This window comes from Mytilus edulis, chromosome 9, assembly GCF_963676685.1.
Source record: "Mytilus edulis chromosome 9, xbMytEdul2.2, whole genome shotgun sequence".
Lineage (NCBI taxonomy): Eukaryota > Metazoa > Mollusca > Bivalvia > Mytilida > Mytilidae > Mytilus > Mytilus edulis.
Genome location: NC_092352.1, coordinates 39,544,159 through 39,566,225, shown reverse-complemented (window position 1 = coordinate 39,566,225; position 22,067 = coordinate 39,544,159). Strand labels below are relative to the sequence as shown.

Here is a 22,067-nt window from a genome sequence, read left to right as displayed (position 1 = left end):
ACTAATCTCTTACTAGTGTCTAGAGATGAGACAAAAAAATAGACTCTAATTAAGTCTTTTCCCTAAATCATCGTCTTTTTCATCATTTCTTTTTATTGCAATAAGGAATTTGGTATGCTCTTTTGTCCATCTGCAACACACCTGCAGAGAACCTAAAATTTGTAAAAATGTCCTATTGGTAGTACCCTACATTTATTATAAAACCAGTTTTACAAATGTATATGTTGTATCTGTATTGTTTGTTGATAAAACAGAATTATGTCACTGCCCCTGTAGGAAATTAAATTGTTATAAATGCATATATATCATGTATTGGTTTGTTTTGACAGTTCATTAACTTCAATCATTAAATTTGCTTTAAATCTTTTCTTGCAATCATAAGGCCAAACAAAAAAAGTATGTGTGTTTACTGTACCATTGCTGTACCCCTACCTACCCTCAAGTTTTTTGGGCCATTTTTGATTAAGCACTGTTGCTCCCATAGACTCAATGTGAAACTTATTATTAAAATTAAAAAAATATCCCTACCTACCTAACCTATTTTTTTCCAGCATGTGACAGTAAACACACACTTTTTTGATTGGCCTATTAACATTTTTTTTTAAATTACATGTGTATGTTGCATATTTCATTTTCTACCAATTTTAGATAAGGCAAAATGCCTACAGCTGAAATTACAGTAACACTACATGAAGTACTAGAGTATCGTGGTAGTCCACTCCTGGAAACAGAAATATGGAGTGTACTACACCAGTCAATGGTATACCTACAAGCAAGGTTAGGTAAGTACAATTGTAATGTACTACACCAGTCAATGGTATACCTACAAACAAGGTTAGGTAAGTACAATTGTAATGTACTACAGTATAGGTTTGATTATTCATTCATGATCATGTTAAGTCATAATTTTTTTTCTCTGCAAGGCTGCTTTTTAGGTGAGCAGATACATATCAATTGCTGATACAGAACTTTCTATAAGGGGGATCCTCTGACTGACCTACAGGGCCCAATCCACATGCTTGAGTTACGATTCAGTGATTCATACATGTATATTGTAATGGAGGAAAACATAGAAAAGAGAAGAAAAACATTCGACCGCATTATCATGTCTTCAATGTACCCATCTTCCCTCAATTTTCTCAAACAACAGTGACTTCCCCTCTTAATGTACCGGTAATTATTTACTGTAAGAATTTGAGAAGATGTGCTTTCTGGGATTAGAATATTCATTAATTGAGACAATTCTAACAATACAAAACTTAATTTAACAGGTGAAGGAAATACAGGTGTACTGCATTTCGTTATTACACCACGTTCCATAGCCTTTACCTCAGCAGGTAGTGTGATATTGTCAACAGATAGAACCAGTAAAGGGAACCAGTATGACTCAGCTGTACAGGATAAGGTAAGAACAAGTTTATTTACATCATACATGTACTTGGATATTATTATCACAAGCAGGAGGCCAGGAGCTGCTTCTTCTTTGAAAATGAAAAGAACTTTGGCTTTTGGATGTTATCTTTTGAACGATATCTCCTACTTTTACTTACAAAATTTACTTGGCTTGCTAATGCTTCATTATGAACTTGAAAAAGGAAAAAATAATTAACAAGACAACTCAGCCACAATGGTCAAAATTATCAGTTGTCTCCTTATGGAATGTTTTGACCTTTATTGATGATCTGTACCAAATTTAAGCATTTTTGGCGAAAACTATAGATTGATTGATTGTTATTATTCTAATGCCACTTTTAGCATTATTGGCTAAAGAGTAACTGTCATTTTTGAGTAAACCATTGACCCTTGGCAGGAAAACTGACAATCTTAAGATAGGAGTCAAACATACCATGTGCAGGCTTGAAACTCACAACCTTTGTGTTGACAGGCTAGTGATATGTACATGTAGTTGAACTACTTAGACAATTGGACACCTTAGCCTTCTGGATCTATAGAAGAAAGAGCCAAACTGTAAACAGTTAAAGGGATCAACAAAATAAGACGAAGATCTACATCTAGTTTAATGTTTGAATTGTCCAAATCAACTCCTAGCACGAGTTGTTGTGCTTAGATCACAGCTTTAGCCCATTGATCCAGACAGGCCTCTTGTTCCTATTTCATATGACAATGATCACAATTTTATGCCTCAGTGGTCCAGTTTGATTCTTAACAGGAGATGTGCTTTTGAATAGCTTAACCTGATACAATACATACATGTATGTACATCAAATAATTTTGTCTGTACATTCAGTGTTCTCCCCAGATATGTCATTTAACATCCTGGATAACAAGGGAAATTGAAAAACCATTATGTATCTAAAATTTATAGCATTATACATCCATAACACAACCTATAAGAGAACCATTTCAGATAACATCACATAACCATGATGCTAATTTTCTAAAAGGCCCTATGGAGAACACTGACATTGTTAGCAAAAAGTATATATGTCTTTCAGCACTCCTTCTGAAGAGGGTGGTAAAGGGTTATTTTTGTGCAACGTGATCACCGTTTTTTATTTCACGCTCAACATAATTTTACTTTTTTATTTGACGTTCAGTCGTGCAAGACGGATGCCTTGTTCAACGTGTTCTGCTTATTTAATTTTACGTGCATCATGATTTTAGTCTTATTTTGCGTGCTTGGTATTTTTCAAATAAAATTCAAACACTTGGCAGGTATCGTCAGGAAATACTTTTTTAAAAGCCGTAAACCAATTATATCATAAATGTGTATACTAAATCGTGAATATCAAGTAAAACAAAGAGTAAATATATATACAAGAAGGTCACAAAAGGTTCAAATAAAAGTACATGTATTTATTTTTCGTGCAATGTTCATTACAGAAATTATTTCACGTTCATCGTGAAATTAGGTCTTATTTCACGTTTTTTTCGTGCAAGCACCCCCTTTTATCACCCTCTCTGAAATATGCCATATTCACTCAATTTCACACTCCAGTGAACATGTTAAATTATCATGATGGGGTTATTAGTTCCTCAGTATATTTGTAGATACATGTAAATGTACTGTGGATTCATTTATTTTCGTGGTTTATGGAAAAACTTACATGTTCATGGATGTTTAAATTCTTGACTTTGCAGAAGTCTGCATACAAGCCTAGTATAGAAAATTTGCCATTCTTGAACATTTAATTTTGTGGTTAATCTAGATCTGTGCCCATGAAACCCACCAAAATTGGTATTTAACGAATAATAATGTATCCAGAGTATGCATGATATAATGATGGTTAGAAATATTTTGTATGTAGAGTGAATGTAGCTGAGAAAAGTTTAAATAAGAAAATTCATATAGCACATGTACATATGACCTTGACCATATTGACCTCATTTTCAGTGTTCATATTCATTTATGGGTTGCTGTAAGTGTGTAGGTCAAATATTAGAATATATATATTCTGCTTGTAAATTAATCACACTTTTGTACATGATCATGTGCCCCTTACAGATTCAGTGGCAGATCCAGCCATTTTAAAAAGGGGGGTTCTTAACCCAGGACAAAAAGGGGGGGGGGGGGGGGTTCCAACTATATGTCTCTATTCAAATGCATTAATCATCAAGAAAAAAAGGGGGGTTCCAACCCCCAGAACCCTCTCCCTGGATCCGCCACTGACATTTCATTGCACCAGGGAGTTGACATTATATTGTATAGTCTGACAAAAGACAATGAGTATTGTTTAAAATAGATTTTACTTGTCTTGGTAGCAGTTTACCTTTTATCAAAGTATATTATTGATAGAATTGAAATAAAGATAACATTGTAATTACATGCATCACAGCATGTCAATTTTTACTGAAGTATATTTAGGTGCAATTTCTTTGATTCAGAGATAAATTGAAATTCTGTGTTACATGCTGATCACGAGAGTTGGCTAAGTATCAGAACTATCCTAAAACATGTTTGTGTGTTTACTTATGAGTCATCATTTATTTGTATTGTAAGTTCTAGCTGATTAGAGGTTATTTTCTACCTCACATTATTAGTCAGAAATGTTAAAATTGCCCTATCATTTCTGTATCTATGGTTATTGATTAACATGATTAAGTGAATCTTTATTAAATTTGTTACAGTTTGTGTAATTACAAAAATGTACTATCATTTGCTGGTAAATTCCCTGGTGGTATGACCAGCCCAGTAGCCAATACCTAGAGAACATTCATTGTTTACCAGCTGGGGGTTGGGTATTTTTTTGGGGGGTCAACAAAATATTTTTGTTGATCATATTTGGGGTGGGGTGGGATGGTTAAACAAATGTTCCAATATAAAATGGGGGTCAAATTTTTCAAACAGTATTTTCAACTACCACAAAATGTTATGTTCTCCTTCCCTGACACTGGAATTCCTTTGTATAATTGTTATCTTGATTCTTTAAAAAGAAAACTTCAAACGAAATATAGGGAAAATATATAATACTCAGATTTCTCTTCAAACATGCTCTACAATTTTTAAAGATCAACAAAAAATAAATGGATACCTGTATGAAACACAAAACTCAAAAGTTTGATTTTAAATATTATTATAAAAAAATTCAAACCTTAAAAACAAAAAGTGATACATTGAAAATCCAAATTGCCAAACTGCCAGGAGGTAATCATTAGATTAATGTGTGTCATTTTCAAATGTAAGATATGATTGGGGGTACAGTTTTATTTTGTTCATTTTACTAAAAAAAAATATTAGCCTTATTTTTATCATCCTTAGACATGCATGATAAACAGCCAGATTTGTTTATTATTAAAAAAAATTGTTTCATACTCTGATCCATGAGCATCTGATAATTGTAAACATATTTATTCAACATGATTAATAAAAGCATTAGCTAGAAAATATTGCACATGTAATACTTACTAACCTAAGGCAATATAAATTACAAAAGTACATTTGAAATAAAATAGGTCTATTGAGATATACTAATGTAGTTGCTAACAGTTGAAGTCCAGTCTCAATCTTTCAAATAAGTTTTATTAATCTATCATGATTTCAATAATTATTTCATCTTTGATGGATGTTCTAAACATTGGTTTGATAATTATAACTGTTATTACTGTTAGGTAAAGGATGCTCCACAATTTTCCACTTGATTAATCAGCAAATTTATTTGCAAATAGTTATTATATATAAATAAGCATGACATTCTGACTGTAAAACAAACAAATTGATTTAAATAGTATTAAATTAAAAGAAAACTCAATTATTTTTATGCACAATTAATTTTAGGATTTTTACATTGGATGTGACCTTGAGAGGTCATACGGGTGTTTTGCTACTGAAAATTCTGCACACATCCCTTGCCCTTTTGACTGATAACTGAACGTATTTCATATAAATATGTTGATATTATCAATAGCAAAATAACAGTCCTTATCGCTGAACTTGTGATAAATATATTTCTTCAATGAATACTCACAAAAATATTTTTGAAGAACAGACATTTTTGTCGTGCCTGTGACTTTTTTTGCAGAAAGCTCCACATAGGGTTAGTAATCTGGTGGCAGCAGCTAAGGCATTGGTGTTAGCTAACTTCTTAAAAGCTTAATATTTTAGAAGGTGGAAGACCTGGATGATTCATACTTTGTATATTTGTGGCCTTATGCTGTTGTCTGCTCTATGGTCAGGTTGTTGTCGCTTTGACACATCCCATTTCCTTTCTCAATTTTATATAGATGCCTCTTGTTACGAAGTTTCTGTAGGTCATATGTCCAGTGTCCTTGAACTCATTTTCATGGTTCAGTGACTACTTGAAAAAAAGTTGTAATTTTTTGTAATGTAATTTCTCTTTTGTTACAAAAAATGTATGAGTAATAGGATTAGAATATTTGGTATGTGCGTAGCTTGCAAGGTCTGCATATCTGTCAGACGGTTTTCACTCAATCTCATTTCATGGATCAGCGAACAAGAATAAGTTTTGGTGGTCAAGTCCATATCTCAGATACTATAAGCAATAGGTCTAGTATATTCGTTGTATGGAATGATTGTAAGGTGTACATGTCTAGCTGGCAGGTGTCATCTGATCTTGACGTCATTTTCGTGATTCAGTGGTCAAAGTTAAGTTTTTGAGATTTGTTCCTTTTTTCTAACACTATATGCAATAGGTCAACTATATTTGGTGTATGGAAACATTTTATGATGTGCATGTCAGTTTACAGGTTTTATTTGACCTTGACCTCATTTTCATGGTTCATTGCTCAGTGTTTTTGTGTTATGGTCTGTTTTTCTTAAACTATAAGGAATAGGTCAACTATATTGGTGGTATTGAAGAATTGTAAGCTGTACATGTCTGTCTGGCATGGTTCATCTAAATTTGACATTATTTTCATGGTTCATTGGTCAATGTTTAGTTTTATTGGTTAAGTCTGTTTCTTAGAAACCATAAGCAATAGGTCAACTATATTTACTGTATTGAATGATTGTAAGGTGTACATGTAATTCTTGTTTGGTTCATATGACCTTGACCTCATTTTCTTGGATCATGTTAAGTTTTAATGATAGTTGAAGTAAAGCTTTATATTTAGGACTATCAACATAATGGCAATGATTAGTAAAGAAGGCGAGACATTTCAGTGTGTGCACTCTTGTTTTGTACATAAATGATATTAAAATATTTTGCTGGGAGAAGTATATGTATAGAAAATTATATAAGTAAGAAAATCATTATTATCTATGCACACATATCGAAAAAATGTGTTTGCGGATGAACTTAATATAAACATAAGTCATTTGGACAAGAAATTCTAAAACAATTCTGAAAAATGCTTTTAAGGACCAGTTGCTTCCAAACTCGTATGTTTTATTGATGACTACCAATTCAAGAATTCAGATTTTTTCACACAATAATGGAAATTGCAGGAACTCATTAACACACATGTACAATAAGTGTCTAATCTTGTGTATTCAGCATGTTTACTCTTGGAAAATTATAATTTGGCTATTGTGTAGGCTGTAAAGTTATTAAATAGTGAAGTAATTTGTCATGGAATAGAATTTCTTTATAATTTGAGTTCTGAGTTTGGTCACTTAGGTGGAAGGTGTGGAGAACAAAGGTAACAAGTGATTAGTAATCATTAGCCCATATCTCCAGGAACCATTAATATTATAATTAGGTGGACCCTTAGGATTAATACACATTGTACTATACTGGAGTGGCAGTTTTACTTCCGGAAAAGCTTTTCAAAACATAGAGTGCAAAAAAGCTAAAAAGAAACCTAATCTGACAAAATCCCAATCTTGCATATTTTCTGTTTAGGTCATGTTTGGCAAATATGACCATTTGTGGACCCTTGGTGCCTGGATAATTTTAATAAACATAATCTTATACTTTTCAATGCTTTTCTTATGCTTTTGGAGAACTTTGTGTTGTTGGTCCATCTTTCAGTCTTTCTGTCTGTGTGTTATTTATTCATGGCTGCTGGACAACACATGCTTTAGAGCTTGGCAGACAATGTATTCTTTTGGGGCCTTTCTATTGTTGAATATATATTGTAGTTAAGTCTCGTCAGTTCGTTCGTCTGTTCATCCTTTTATTCTTTCATCCTTCCATCTGTCCTGCTTCATGTTCAAGGTAGTTTTTGATGAAGTTGAAGTCCATTAAACTTGAAATTAAATACAAATGTTTCTTTTGGTATGATTTTTCTAATTTTTATGCGAAATTGGAGTTTTTATCCCATTTTGTGGTCCACTGAACTTAGAAAATGATAGTACAAATGGGGCACCCATGCTCTATGAACACTTCCTGTTTCTAGTAAGGTAATAAGTTTTAAATGTTAAAATTAAGAATTGAAGATTCTGTTTGCTGTAAAGATATTAAAAATAGTGAAGTAATTTGTCATGGAATAGAATTTCTATATAATATAAGTTCTGAGTTGGATCACTTAGGTGCCAGGGTAAAAAGTGATTAGTAACCATTAGCCCATAACTCCTGTAGCCATTACTATTATAATTAGGAATTAAGGAGGACCCTCAGGATTAATATATTATACTGGAGAGATAATTATACTTCCGGAAAAGCATTTCAAAACAAAACAAGTGCAAAAAGGATATTAAGAAACTTATCTAAAATTTCTGTTTAAAATAATATCTTGACCTAAACTCCAATTTTCCATTTTGGTCAATGCCTCTTAATTAAGGTCAAGCCTGGCAAATATGACCATTTTTGGACCCTTGGTGCCTTCCTAATGGGTGATTTCAATGAACCCCATCTCCCTTTTAATCATGCCTTTTTAGCAATAAAGTTTGACAAACAAAATTAATAAAAAACTGAGAATTTGGGAATAGGGAATTTCCTAACCAATATTAAAAAATGAAATATTCCCTTTAGAACTAATTATAGATACTTATCTCATCACTGCCCTCAAACATATATTGTAGCTGCCTTCATTACTTACATAATACTTATCAAATTGTTTGTCTAATGCTGTAATTATTACTTGTTTAGTTACTTGGAGAACTTTGTGTCGTGGTCCAAAATTACAAATGTTCATTCTTAGTCGTTAATTGGTGTATGTGCAAAATTAGGGTTTGACCAAGATTTCTTAGTGTACTGAACATGACAATGTGATAGTGTGAGGGGGCATTGTTTCCTAGGGGTGCATATTCTTGTTTTTGACTTATTTAACATCATTATGTGCTATGGCAATCATTGTTATTTTAGAACTGGCTTAAAATAATGTATTTCAGTTGACTTTTTCTCCTTTTGTTCATCACTGATTTTATAGAACTGACTCAGATTTATTTATTTCCGTTGACTCTATTCTTCCTTGGTTCATCACTAGATTTTATAGAACTGACTCAAATGTATTTATTTTCAGTTGACCTTATTCTCCCTGGGATCATCGCTGATTGAAGCAGCTGAATATGGGCTTCCTAAAGGAATGGTAAGTCATAATATTTATATCATATTTACAGATCGTATGTTGGTTATGTTCACAGATTAGGCCAAACAAAACTGTTTGTTTATTGTTCTTTTGTAAGAAAAATATGGTAGTAAGGTCGTAGGAAATGTTTTTATATTTTTCCAAACAGTTTTCATCGAATATTTTGAGACCTGAAACTCTGTCACAATTCATTATCAAGGGTAAAATTTAAGGGAAGGTACTCTCTTGCATATAATATATGATAAGTATTTTAATTTGGCCTTAAAACATTTAAAAGTGTGTTTGGTGTCCGATAGGTTATCATCCATTCCAATGAATATTGCAGCAATGCTCAATCAATGCAAACATTTCTCTGTTTCCTCTGATACCAAAGATTGTTTTATTGTTTTTGCAGTAGAAAAGGTAAACAAAAGCTTTTACAAAAAAATTACATGAACTTTTTTTACTAATTTTTGTCGAGCCTGCAACTTTCGTTGCAGAAAGCTCGACATATGGATAGTGATCCGGCGGCAGCTACGGCGGTGGCGTTAGCTAACTTCTTAAAAGCTTTAAAATTTATATTTTAGAAGGTGGAAGACCTGGATGCTTCATACTTTGTATATAGATGCCTCATGTTACGAAGTTTCCGTCAGTCACATGTCCAATGTCCTTGACCTCATTTTCATGGTTCAGTGACCACTTGAAAAAAAAGTTCAAATTTTTTGTAATGTTAAATTCTCTCTTATTATAAGTAATAGGATAACTATATTTAATATGTGCGTACTTTGCAAGGTCCTAATGTCTGTCAGACAGTTTTCACTTGACCTCGACCTCATTTCATGGATCAGTGAACAAGGTTAAGTTTTGGTGGTCAAGTCCATATCTCAGATACTATAAGCAATAGGGCTAGTATATTCGGTGTATGGAAGGACTGTAAGGTGTACATGTCCAACTGGCAGGTGTCATCTGACCTTGACCTCATTTTCATGGTTCAGTGGTTATAGTTAAGTTTTTGTGTTTTGGTCTGTTGTTCTCATACTATATGCAATAGGTCTACTATATTTGTTGTATGGAATGATTGTAAGCTTAAGGTGTACATGTCTAGCGGGCAGATGTCATGTGACCTTGACCTCATTTTCATGGTTCAGTGGTCAAAGTTAAGTTTTTGAGTTTTGGTCTTTTTATCTAATACTATATGCCATAGGTCAACTATATTTGGTGTATGGAAATATTTAATGATCTTTATGTCAGTCGCGCAGGTTTTATTTGACCGTGACCTCATTTTCACGGTTCATTGCACAGTGTTAAGTTTTTGTGTTTTGGTCTATTTTTCTTAAACTATAAGTAATAGGTCAACTATATATGTTGTATAGAAGCATTGTTAGCTGTACATGTCTGCCTGGCATGGTTCATCTGACCTTGACCTCATTTTCAAGGTTCATTGGTCTTTGTTTAGTTATCTTGGTTAATGTTAAGTTTATGGTACAGTTGTTATAAAGCTTAGCTTTTTACTTAGGACTATCAACATAATATCAACAGTGGCGGATCCAGAGGGGGGGTTCCGGGGGTCCGCACCCCCCCCTTTATTTTGGCCGATCAATGCATTTGAATCGGGACATATGTTTTGCACCCCCCCTGCACCCCCCCTTTGCCCTGGGCTAGCACCCCCCCTTTCGAAAATTCCTGCATCCGCCACTGATATCAATGATTAGTATAGAAGGCGAGACATTTCAGCGTGTGCACTCTTGTCTTTAAGAAACACATGAAAATCTGTTAACATTTTATGGAAATTAAGTTGTTGTTTTCTTAACAAAATATCTGCAGAACTATCCCTTTAGTGCCATATATCCCCTTAATCTTCTTTCAATAAAACACAGCATAATGGTGAATGTGGTTTAAAGGAAGTCAGGGGGGAAAGTAAAAGAAGAATTAATTATCATTTGTCTTCAGATCTCATTGTGATCTGATTTATGCTTTTATGATCAAAGGAAAATTTTCTATGTTTACATAAATAAGAATGAATATGTAAAAGCAAATATGAACTTTAGATAGTGATAAGTAATAAAAAATTCATAAGTTTAAGATTGAAAATTATCCCTTTATAAACAACTTTAACTGAGAGCTCTAAGAAGATTAAAATAATCATTGATATTATGATGTAAAAAGAACTATATTTTCCATTGAAGGAAAATCACAATGTAATGTTGCGTTAATTATTTTCTTTTCTTTTGATTTTATTTATTATTATCTAAGCTTTCTGGTTTCAATTTGTTTTGAGGTTTAAAAACACAGAACATGCTATTATTTCAACTTGGAATTATTTTCAATTATGGAATTTGCATAATTTCTTGTACTTGAAATTTTTAACGAATTCCATTTTTAGCTCACCTGGCCCGAAGGGCCAAGTGAGCTTTTCCCATCACTTGGCGTCCGGCGTCCGTCGTCGTCCGTCGTCCGGCGTTAACTTTTACAAAAATCTTCTCCTCTGAAACTACTGGGCCAAATTTAACCAAACTTGGCCACAATCATCATTGGGGTATCTAGTTTAAAAAATGTGTCCGGTGACCCGGCCAACCAACCAAGATGGCCGCCATGGCTAAAAATAGAACATAGGGGTAAAATGCAGTTTTTGGCTTATAACTCAAAAACCAAAGCATTTAGAGCAAATCTGACATGGGGGTAATATTGTTCATCAGGTCAAGATCTATCTGCCCTGAAATTTTCAGATGAATCGGACATTTCGTTGTTGGGTTGCTGCCTCTGAAATGGTAATTTTAAGGAAATTTTGCTGTTTTTGGTTATTATCTTGAATATTATTATAGATAGAGATAAACTGTAAACAGCAATAATGTTCAGCAAAGTAAGATCTACAAATAAGTCAACATGACCAAAATGGTCAGTTGACCACTTTAGGAGTTATTGCCCTTTATTGTCAATTTTTAACCATTTTTCGTAAATCTTAGTAATCTTTTAGAAAAATCTTCTCCTCTTAAACTACTGGGCCAAATTTAACCAAACTTGGCCATAATCATCATAGGGGTATCTAGTTTAAAAAATGTGTCCGGTGACCCGGCCGACCAACCAAGCTGGCTGCATGGCTAAAAATAGAACATAGGGGTAAAATGCAGTTTATGGCTTATAACACAAAAACCAAAGTATTTAGAGCAAATCTGACAGGAAGTTAAATTGTTGATCAGGTCACGATCTATCTGCCCTGGAATTTTCAGATGAATCGGATAATTGGTTGTTAGGTTGCTGCCCCTGAATTGGTAATTTTGAGGAAATTTTGCTGTTTTTTTGTTATTATCTTGAATATTATTATAGATAGAGATAAACTGTAAACAGCAATAATGTACAGCAAATTAAGAACTAAAAATAAGTCAGAATCCAAAATAGTCAATTGACCCCCTAAGGAGTTATTGCCCTTCATAGTCAATTTTTAACAATTTTCTTAAAATTTGAAGATTTTCAATAACATTTTCCACAGAAAGTACTGTTATAGATAGAGATAATTGTAACCAGCAAGAATGTTTAGTAAAGTAAGATCTACAAACACATCACCATCACCAAAACACAATTTTGTCATGAATCCATCTGTGTCCATTGTTTAATTTCACATAGACCAAGGTGAGCGACACAGGCTCTTTAGAGCCTCTAGTTATTCTGTATTATAATTTTTTAAGCATTTCATAACACTTTCCAAACAATGTATTTTGTATAGATAGTGTTGTGCGCAGCACAGTACATTCTATTGAAAAATATTATAGAAAGTGATGTGCGCCTCACAGAACATTAAAATACAGAATAAACATGGACATGATGGAATATATAAAAAAATTCAATCACAAGAAATTATGCAAATTGCATAATTTAGAATAATTTTAAGTCAAAGTTAGACCCTGTTCACACTAGCATTTTTTTTATCGATCTAATTTGAATCGATCTAAATAAAACCAGTTAGCGTCCACATTATCTTTAAACATATCGATCTCTATCGGTCTAAAATGGACCACTGCGTTCACACTACAATTAAAAACGCAATCGATCTAACTTTTTTGCCCGTAAAACTGTAAACACTGTGTATAAATAGAACTGATTTATCAACTTCATGTGCTGATACACTGATACACACACTTGGGGAAAAAAAAGGATAAAGTTATTGTTTCTCTTGAATCACAATTTAAAATTTTGATACTGGTGTTTTCTTTAATTTTGAAAAAAATAACTGTTGCTACGAAGTTACAACACGATGCCGGAAATACTGCGGTTCCTGCAAAGAAAAAAAATCAACATAAGAAAAGAAAACACAGATTTCGCAAATCTATGCTATGGCGACGACAACATGTTTACAATTTGTTTTAAAGGTCTTTTAACAGAGAAATATGGGTTAATCAACGAACCCCTGAGATAGTTTTGCCGCTATACATGCGCATACGTTATTTTCGATTCAATCGTACTAGTTTAAACCGATCTCTGCGTTCACATCTAAAGTAAGATCGGTTTACTTTAGATCGATTCAAACTAAACTACCTCTTTTGGTGTTTTAGTTTAGACTGATTGAAGATCGATTCAATGCGTTCACATTAGCCCTTAAACTGATCTAAAGTGAACCTGTCTAGTTTAAATCAATAAAAATTTCCTAGTGTGAACAGGGTCTAATTGTCTGTTACAGGAATAAATCACTAAAACTTATTTTCAAAAAGTTCATCCTAGAGTTGATGAACAGATATATAATGTTGCTAATAGAAAGCTGCTTGTGCATAACAAATTCTTGATGATTTATCAAAACTGTAAACAATGATAAAAAAAAATCATGCAAATTGTCAACAAGATATAGATAGAATGTGTTCACTACAATACATTCTTGTACTTTTAATGTATATTGATCTGACCAAATTTATATTTTATTGCAATGTCTCTGAAAAAGTTTTTAAAGCTATAATGCTGCTTAAGTTTCATCAAATATTTATATATTTTTTATGGCTTATATATATTCTTTTACTGGAAATAATTTTAAAACCATTTGACGTTAAAAATATTTCCCTGTTTTAAGCAAATACATATATACACTGCATGTTTATTGTGTAAGTATGTACAATATGTGGTTATGAAATTAAACATTTGATCATCCAGAAATAAGTTTAGTTGATCTATGATTCTCAATAATTCATGCAATTTTAGTCTGAGCAGTTGAAAATTATAGCGTCCCTTATCAAATATAACTTTTATTACAATTATATTGTCTCAGCACTGTCCTTTAACTCTGATATAAAACAATTGTCTATAAGCGGACTGAAAAAGTTCTTATTTACATATACTGGTAAAAAGATATTCATGAAAAAAAATATTTGCTTTTTGGGTAGATTTTAAGTGATTAAAAGAAAATTATAGAGATCTGATTTTTATCTGCGACAGTTATCCACTGAAGAACAATTTGAGAACACAGATAAACAAAATGTTATCATCAACAGCTCCCTTACAGTGATGCCTTCAACAATGAGCAATCACTGGACTACATGTTACAAGCTTGGTACAGACACATAACTGCATAAGGAATGTTCTCTTTAAAATGTCCATAAATTTATTTACTGTTTAATTTTTACTTGTAAAGAATATAGAGTTATTATTCACATGCATTTGTAAGCTAATTATATGTATTCTGTGTATTTTAGCCAGTAAACATAAGTAACGACTTAGAGTATGTATTATGTGCCATGTGTGATAAGAATGGGGAACAGATACCAGAGGTGTCCCAATTGATGGAGGTAATACACATAATAATAATTTATTACATTATTAAAATTTGATATGACCGGTTGCTATCATGAATATGACCTACCGAATTAGACTATTTACCGGATTTGTAATCACATAAGGTAGCAATAAACAGTTAGGAAAAAATACTAAAATTTGCCCTTATGAATTTTACCATCCCCTTTTCATTGCTTTCTTGCAATATCAAGCTTACTGTTTGTGTCATATATGCGCATATTTATGTAATCAGAATCTTCCATAGATTTCATATCCAGTAAATAAAATGGTAAAATATAATTTCTTTTGGGTGTATCCATGGCAACAATCTGCATTTGTTTGTTATAAAATATTGCAAAAAGGGGGGGAAAGATGTCACATACTTCCCCAAAATTTGGCTAAAAGTAGAATTTCAATCGCTTGAAGTAATACCTTTTCTGAAACTGTGTACATATATCATTCAGCAAATCCAATGAAAATCATATGTCTTTCATCTCATTTTTTTGTAAAATTGCGTCAAAAACTTCGCGTAGAAAAAGAGTGTTTGTAAACAGTACATTAATTTCTGGACCGATGGCCGGTCTAGCTATGAAAATACGGATTGTCAAACAGAAAACAGCCCATAAAACATGTAAAAAATAATCTTGATGAACTTATAAACCATCTTTGAAGGCTAAATTAGCACTCATCTGTCTAAAAATGAATTTTATTACACAATAACTTTCCTATTTTAAAAATCCACAGGGGCCAAAATGCGAAACTAAACTCCTAACTGTGTATTGCTACCTAAGCAACACGACGGTTGCCACATGTGGAGCATGATCTGCTTACCCTTCCGGAGCACCTGAGATCACCCCTAGTTTTTGGTGGGGTTCGTGTTGTTTATTCTTTAGTTTTCTATGTTGTGTCGTGTGTACTATTGTTTTTATGTTTGTCTTTTTCATTTTTAGCCATGGCGTTGTCAGTTTGTTTTAGATTTATGAGTTTGACTGTCCCTTTGGTATCTTTCGTCCCTCTTTTGCTAAATGTCAATTGATTTGATCATGCCCAGCACAAGCACTTTTCCCTGAATTCGAAAAAAACTAACCTACAGTATATACCTTAACATAATACAAGTACCCAACTCACATATCAGGAAAGTCTGCACACTGTTAGCATTTAAATATCAAAATGTGGGTTCTTATCATTACGATAGGCACATAGTCAGAATATTTCGGAATAGTATGGTATTTTGATTCCATGGTTGTCAATACCACTGGAACATGTATTGTTATACAATTACACGAAATACAAAGACAATAATTAAGAATATATTTTTAAGTTCTCCTAAAGAGAGGATAAATTTCTGATATGAGAATTGTGCATGTTTTTAGCTATAGTATAAAGCACACCGATCTATGATGAACCTTCCTCAGTGAGATTTATCTTAGTACTGCAGCAGAAATATAGATTTTTATCTACAAGTAATATGCACAATATGACAATAAGCTTGGAAAAATAAAAAAACTCATATCATTTGGAAGTATGTAAATATTTGCTTGATTTGAACAGATGCCTCTGTAAAAATCTGATGTGGTAATATTGAAGGTGTATGCATTGTAAATTATGAAAGAGATGATTGTGTTACTTTTATGTATGAATAATTCAAGTGCATTGATGAATACTCTGTTTTAGTATTAAAAAATCAAGGAGACTATTTAGTAATGTTTAGTATAAATCACTGCATTTCTCTCCATTGTTAGGCTTGTGCAGGTTTTCAAGAGGAAAACTTTGGATTGAACTCCTATTCCCAGTATACAAGAGACTTGTATAATGCTATCCTTGGCAGTGGAAGTGAGGCAAGTATTTTAAAGCATTTAGATAATGTTAATGGCTTGGTCATGCTACTGAGGTTATGACACTGAATAAAAGTTGATGACCTAAAGAACATTTATATGAAGGTTTTGTAAATGTAAACATTTGTAAAATTAATTTTGAACAAATGCTTTTAATGTTCTCTTGTTTATCTAAAACTTTTAAAAGTATTTGTTCGAATTAATTTTACAAATCTTCATACTAATTTCTACCTATAAAACATCTGAAAAAAGTTAAACAATGTAATGAATTTTATCTCACTTTATGTGTTTAAACACCACTCATACTTTATTTATATATGTTTCACTGTACCTTTTATAGTCACAATTCATCAGGATTAGTTTGGATATCAAGATAGCTGGATTTTTTACAGATATCTGATACAATTATAGTCTGCATGCATTGCTCTATGATATATACACCTGAAACACCTGAAAAAAGTCTATAAAGGGTTACATTAGCACTGGCTTGATGACAAATGTTGATCATGACTAGTCTTAAACCAAGTTATTCCTTCTTTCTGAAGTGAACATTTGAGACTAGCACCCTAGTCTTTGAATATATTTTTTTTTATCTGTTTTGTTTATATTCCTCTTAATAACATTTATGACGTTGTCAGTTTTTTTTTAGATTTATGAGTTTGACTGTCCCTTTAGTATCTTTCCTCCCTCTTTTATGATATTACCATACATTTTTTATTCAGTTCAACTTATTTTATTAAATGTTGGTTTTCTTTAACTTCAGGGTGAACTGTCCCCAGACACTGCTGCCGTTGAAGAATATAGCCGCCATTACAGCAACAATTACAACTCCCTGTCTAAAGAAAACAGACCTGCAAGGTCAAGGGGAAAGTACAAGTATACACATCATCGGGACAACAGAAGACCAAGGTCATTCTCAGGGTCACAATCTAGATCACGATCAAGGTCAAGGTCACCAACAAGAAGTTATGGTGAAGGTGAGTTACAATCTGAAATAAAGGAGGAAAATAAGACAAACAGTTAAAAAATGAAATGGGATAATTCATGAAATGAAAAACTTGAATGTAGTAAGATGCATGATATCAAAGAGAAAGTAGAAATATACAATTCAAACATTCATTAAGAATGAAAGCATTTTTACATAGATATAAACCATTATTTAGAAAAGATTATAATTTTTTATTTAGTTTATTTTCCTTGTACAGACAAATTATCAATATTATTTAATGGTTTAAATTTAGAATTTGATGCCATTTAAATCCTCTGTTAGTATCCTATTCAGAATAGATTGTTTATCAAATTTTCACTGAATATCTCAAAATACATTTTATGTCCCATTTATGTGCATTATGTTTTCTGGTCTATGCATCCGTCCATCCGTTCGTCCGTCTGTCCCGCTTGAGGTTTCAGGTTTTTGGTCGAGGTAGTTTTTGATGAAGTTGAAGTCCAATCAACTTCAGACAAAGTACACATGTTCCCTATAATATGATCTTTCTAAATTAGAGATTTTCCCCCATTTTCACGGTCCACTGAACATAGAAAATGATAGTGCAGATGGGGCATCCGTGTACTGGGGACACAATCTTGTTTTTAATATATTATTCAGTGTACTCTAATGGGTCTTATGGAACCATAAGGGTTTCTGAATACAATTTATAATAGAATGTTATAAAAATGGTGCTATGGTTATAAGGAAACATTTCTATTTCAAATCCTGATGTGTATTTTGAAAATACTGGGAAGAACCAGTCAAAAAATGGCACAATAAATAAATCGTGATTTAAAAAAACTGCATTGTAAATTTTCCTGCTTTTGTTTGGTATTTTTTTCTAAGCTGAAGAAGCGATAGGAAGATTGAGTGCATATGACATTTAGATGAATTCCTTTTAAATTTTTGTATTGATTAAAAAAAAAAAAAATTAAAAAAATAAAGATAAAAAGAGTTTTATGTCTCTAAAAAAGTTGCCTTACTAAGTAGGCTTAATAATACTACACTAATTGCAAGGCAGAATGTTATTGTTGTTATAGAACATTTTAGTGCCTCAAATATTGACACTGTTACAAATTCTAACAATTTTAATTATATGTATTACTTAAAGTTTTACTTGGTAATGGATTATTGATCAGAAAGCGTAAAATATTTATGACTCTTTTCTATAAGTAGCATTGATTGGCATCAGATCTTCAGATTTTTCTTTTCAGACGTATACTTTTCGAAACCTTTTTTCTTTTTTTCCATTATTAATATCTTTGTAGAAATTGATAATCGTATGAATCCTTTTTCAACAAAGTAAGATTCTTTTTTGGTCTTGATTTAAAAGGTGGGTTTAATCTATTTCATAGATTTATGAAACAACAGACATGACAGATTTGTATTAGTTGCCATGGCTGAAAGTGAAAAGGCTTTTCTGCTTTTGTGTCTGCAGTTTCAAAGCCTGTCAATAAACAAAAGGAATGGAATATTTTTTAGAAATTTTTTTTTAAATAGCTCACATGGTACATATGCGATAGCATATAAAAAGTCATTTTTTTATGTGATATTTTTTGTTTTTAATACTTCCTTCTTCTAAGATAAAGCTTTTATGTCTGTGGCATAAATTGTGTTTTGTACTCCTTGCAATGAAGTTTTGACAAAGAATGCACACTAAAAAAGATTGATAATTATTACAGTTTTTCTTCTGCTCACTTGACCTTACAGGAATTTGAACATTAAAATGTAACATGTTGTACAAAATTACTCAAACCAAGTGAGATTATTCCTACAGAATGTTTTAGTCATTAATCAGTCACTTTCTAAAATATAGTTTCAGTCCAGAATTATTGCTGCAGCTTAACAGTGTAGAAATAAGTTAGAAAAACTTGCATATTACACATGAAAAAAGTGTTATGAAATCCTGGGATCACCCTCAGCAATTAAGACAATGCTGTAAAGTTCAAAACTGGATGACATAATTTCATTGATTGCATTTTTAGGATAGAAACTGCCTTCTCAGGGCTTCAGCACTATGATCTGTAATTAGCTAGCCTTATGCACTCTATTGCAGAACAATACCTTCCTGATTTCATCAGACTTTTTTGTATATTAAGTTCTTTTTATATAAGATAATATAAAATCAGTCCTAAGAAGTTATTGATTTTTCTCTTAATTTGAATTATTTCAGAGAAACGCCATAGAAACCACAAATCCTCATCAGACACATACTTTGATGGACAGAGTGTGTACCACCCATCATCTATGCAGACAGAAGTTTCACCAACCACTGGTCGGTCATATCATCTCTCTGACATCACTTTTTCTTCACATCAAAATGGCAATCAGAAAGCTAAACAAAGTGAAGGGAAGAAACAAATCAAACCTAAGTCCAAATCATTTGCAACAGGTGAACACATGGGTCAGTCAGCGTATGAGAAATACCTTAGAATTAAAGAAAGACAGAAGAAGTTGAAAGTGTTGAGACGTGGGCTGATTGGTGAAGACAGTGATGATGAGCAGCCAATCAGAATGGCTGATCGATATGAATACATGACAGCAGATACAAGATCACTTATTTCAACAACTTCATATCAGCAAGGTATATTTATGTCATATCTGTTCTCAGATCAGAAATCTTCATTCTCCTTAATTCTATTTTTAAAAGACCTTTACCAGGAATTTTCTTGGTTTTAGTTTTTAAAGTTCAACCATTTTCTGTATTCCATAGGACCACAAAGGCATTCTATTAATTTTTTTTGTAAATTGGTTCATCACTTATTTAGGAAAAGATTATATTTTTGTCGACATTGCTATATCTGTTTAAAAGTGCTGGTTGTGTTGAAGAGAAATACTTGGGCAATACTATATTTTTTTTTCAACAACATCTTAACCTGATATCTAAGCCCAACCTACGCTTGGCTTCAGTACAGCCAGGTATAAAACAATCTACATGACTGAATAACTGTTCATGTTATATAAACAATAGATATGTTTATTGGGTGTTAAATAAGTTTGATTTATTATTAAGATAAGTAGGGTTTGAATTGCTGTATGTTTATAGCAAAATGCATGATTTTTTTAATAATTTCAATAAATGTGTGGCTTTATGAAGTTTCTCTGCCATGTGTCAAGATATGATTCTATCTTACAATAGACAAAAAAAGGTGTTGTATGAGTGCCAATGAGACAACTCTCCATCCAAGATACAATTTATAAAAGTAAACCATTAAAGGTCAAGATGCGATCTTCAACACGTAGTCTTGGCTCACACCGGTGCATCTTTCTAACATCCAAAAACTGTCATTGTATCTCATCTAAAACATCTAAGTTTATTTACCAACAGAAAGATAATGTGTTGCAAGTATTTTGTTGTCCTAAACTTGTATGAAATATTTGCCACTGGATGTTAAGCAACCAACAATGAATTAATCTTATATTGTACCTGTTGTAATGGATAAGAATTTTATATTGTTGAATGTTTAACTTGTGAAATCAAAACGGGAAATGTAATCATCATTAGAAACAAGTATCTTAAAACAGGGTTCTCACTTAGGTGAATGTATGAGTCCTAGACTCATGACAATCTGTTTTCATTTTCAAAACTGGTGAGAGATGCATCAACATTGTTTTGAAAATATTTTGTATAAACTGAACACACATATGCATCATTTTATAGCAAACGTTTAAAAGTAATCTGAACTTAATGTTATTTCATTGTTCTATTAGGTCATAGAGACTAAAATAATTAACTATATTGCAGTTGCATATCTTCTTATCATGGCAAAAAATTATGAGTTCCTGGACTCGTGTTAAAAAATCCTTAACAAAAACCCTGATCGAAACAAATCAAAAAGCTACAAACAAGAAACTTAACCTACTTGATCAGTTGAAAATTCAAAAATCATGTACTCAACCAGTATAGATTTTTTCCTAGTAATTGTAAAGTCAATATTTGTTTGTATATTTTTTCGCTTTTAAAATAAAAAAGGAATATCGTGGTGATGACGGTCTTTTGTTATAACAAGCATACTTTTCCAATTTTAAAAGTTACATGCGACATATTGTTTGTAAAACCAAGCCCTTATTTCATCCTCTATCATCATGCTATCATTAATATACATAATTAGTTAAATCGCAAACAGTTCTTTTTATCTTAAAATGCAGGCCAAATTCTGCAGTCTTTCATCTATAAAAAAATCTTTAAAATTTAAAATTTTCTATACAAATTCATCAGAATTTTATTGTTTACATACAAACACATGTATGTATAAAACTTATGTTGCATCTAAAAATGAATTAAACAATTATAGTTTTTGTTATTTTAAAGACCAATGCAGCTTGCATATATGATAAAAAGATGACAGCTAATAGGGATGTTTGGAAAATTTTGTCTGATGATAAAAATATACAAACATTAAGTTTACTTTAGAGATATATCTCTTTACTTATTTTGTCAAATTTTTTCCGCCAAAAATGTGAAACCCACTTGAATGGAAAATAAGAAACCTTTTAATAAAAATTTTGTTGACAATTAACACAAATTTTTGCTAAAAGATGCATTTAGTCTTTGCTTATATCTTTATACATCAGTCAGAGATATAACTCTATAGGGTTATTACAGGAAATAACTTGCATGTGTT

At 32.1% G+C, this 22,067-nt stretch overlaps 1 protein-coding gene across 2 annotated transcripts in view; it reads left to right on the top strand.

Moving 5' to 3' along the window:
• The window catches only part of LOC139488377 (tyrosine-protein phosphatase non-receptor type 13-like), a 108,889-nt gene that overhangs the window by 2,182 nt on the left and 84,640 nt on the right, over positions 1-22,067 (top strand). For both annotated transcript variants that reach the window (XM_071273926.1, XM_071273925.1), the window contains exons 2-8: positions 649-782; positions 1,272-1,405; positions 8,824-8,889; positions 14,541-14,633; positions 16,362-16,457; positions 17,218-17,431; positions 19,616-20,026. In XM_071273926.1, the coding sequence (XP_071130027.1) occupies positions 659-782; positions 1,272-1,405; positions 8,824-8,889; positions 14,541-14,633; positions 16,362-16,457; positions 17,218-17,431; positions 19,616-20,026 (1,138 nt within the window). In that variant the 5' untranslated portion in view covers positions 649-658. The remainder of the gene's footprint in view (positions 1-648; positions 783-1,271; positions 1,406-8,823; positions 8,890-14,540; positions 14,634-16,361; positions 16,458-17,217; positions 17,432-19,615; positions 20,027-22,067) is intronic.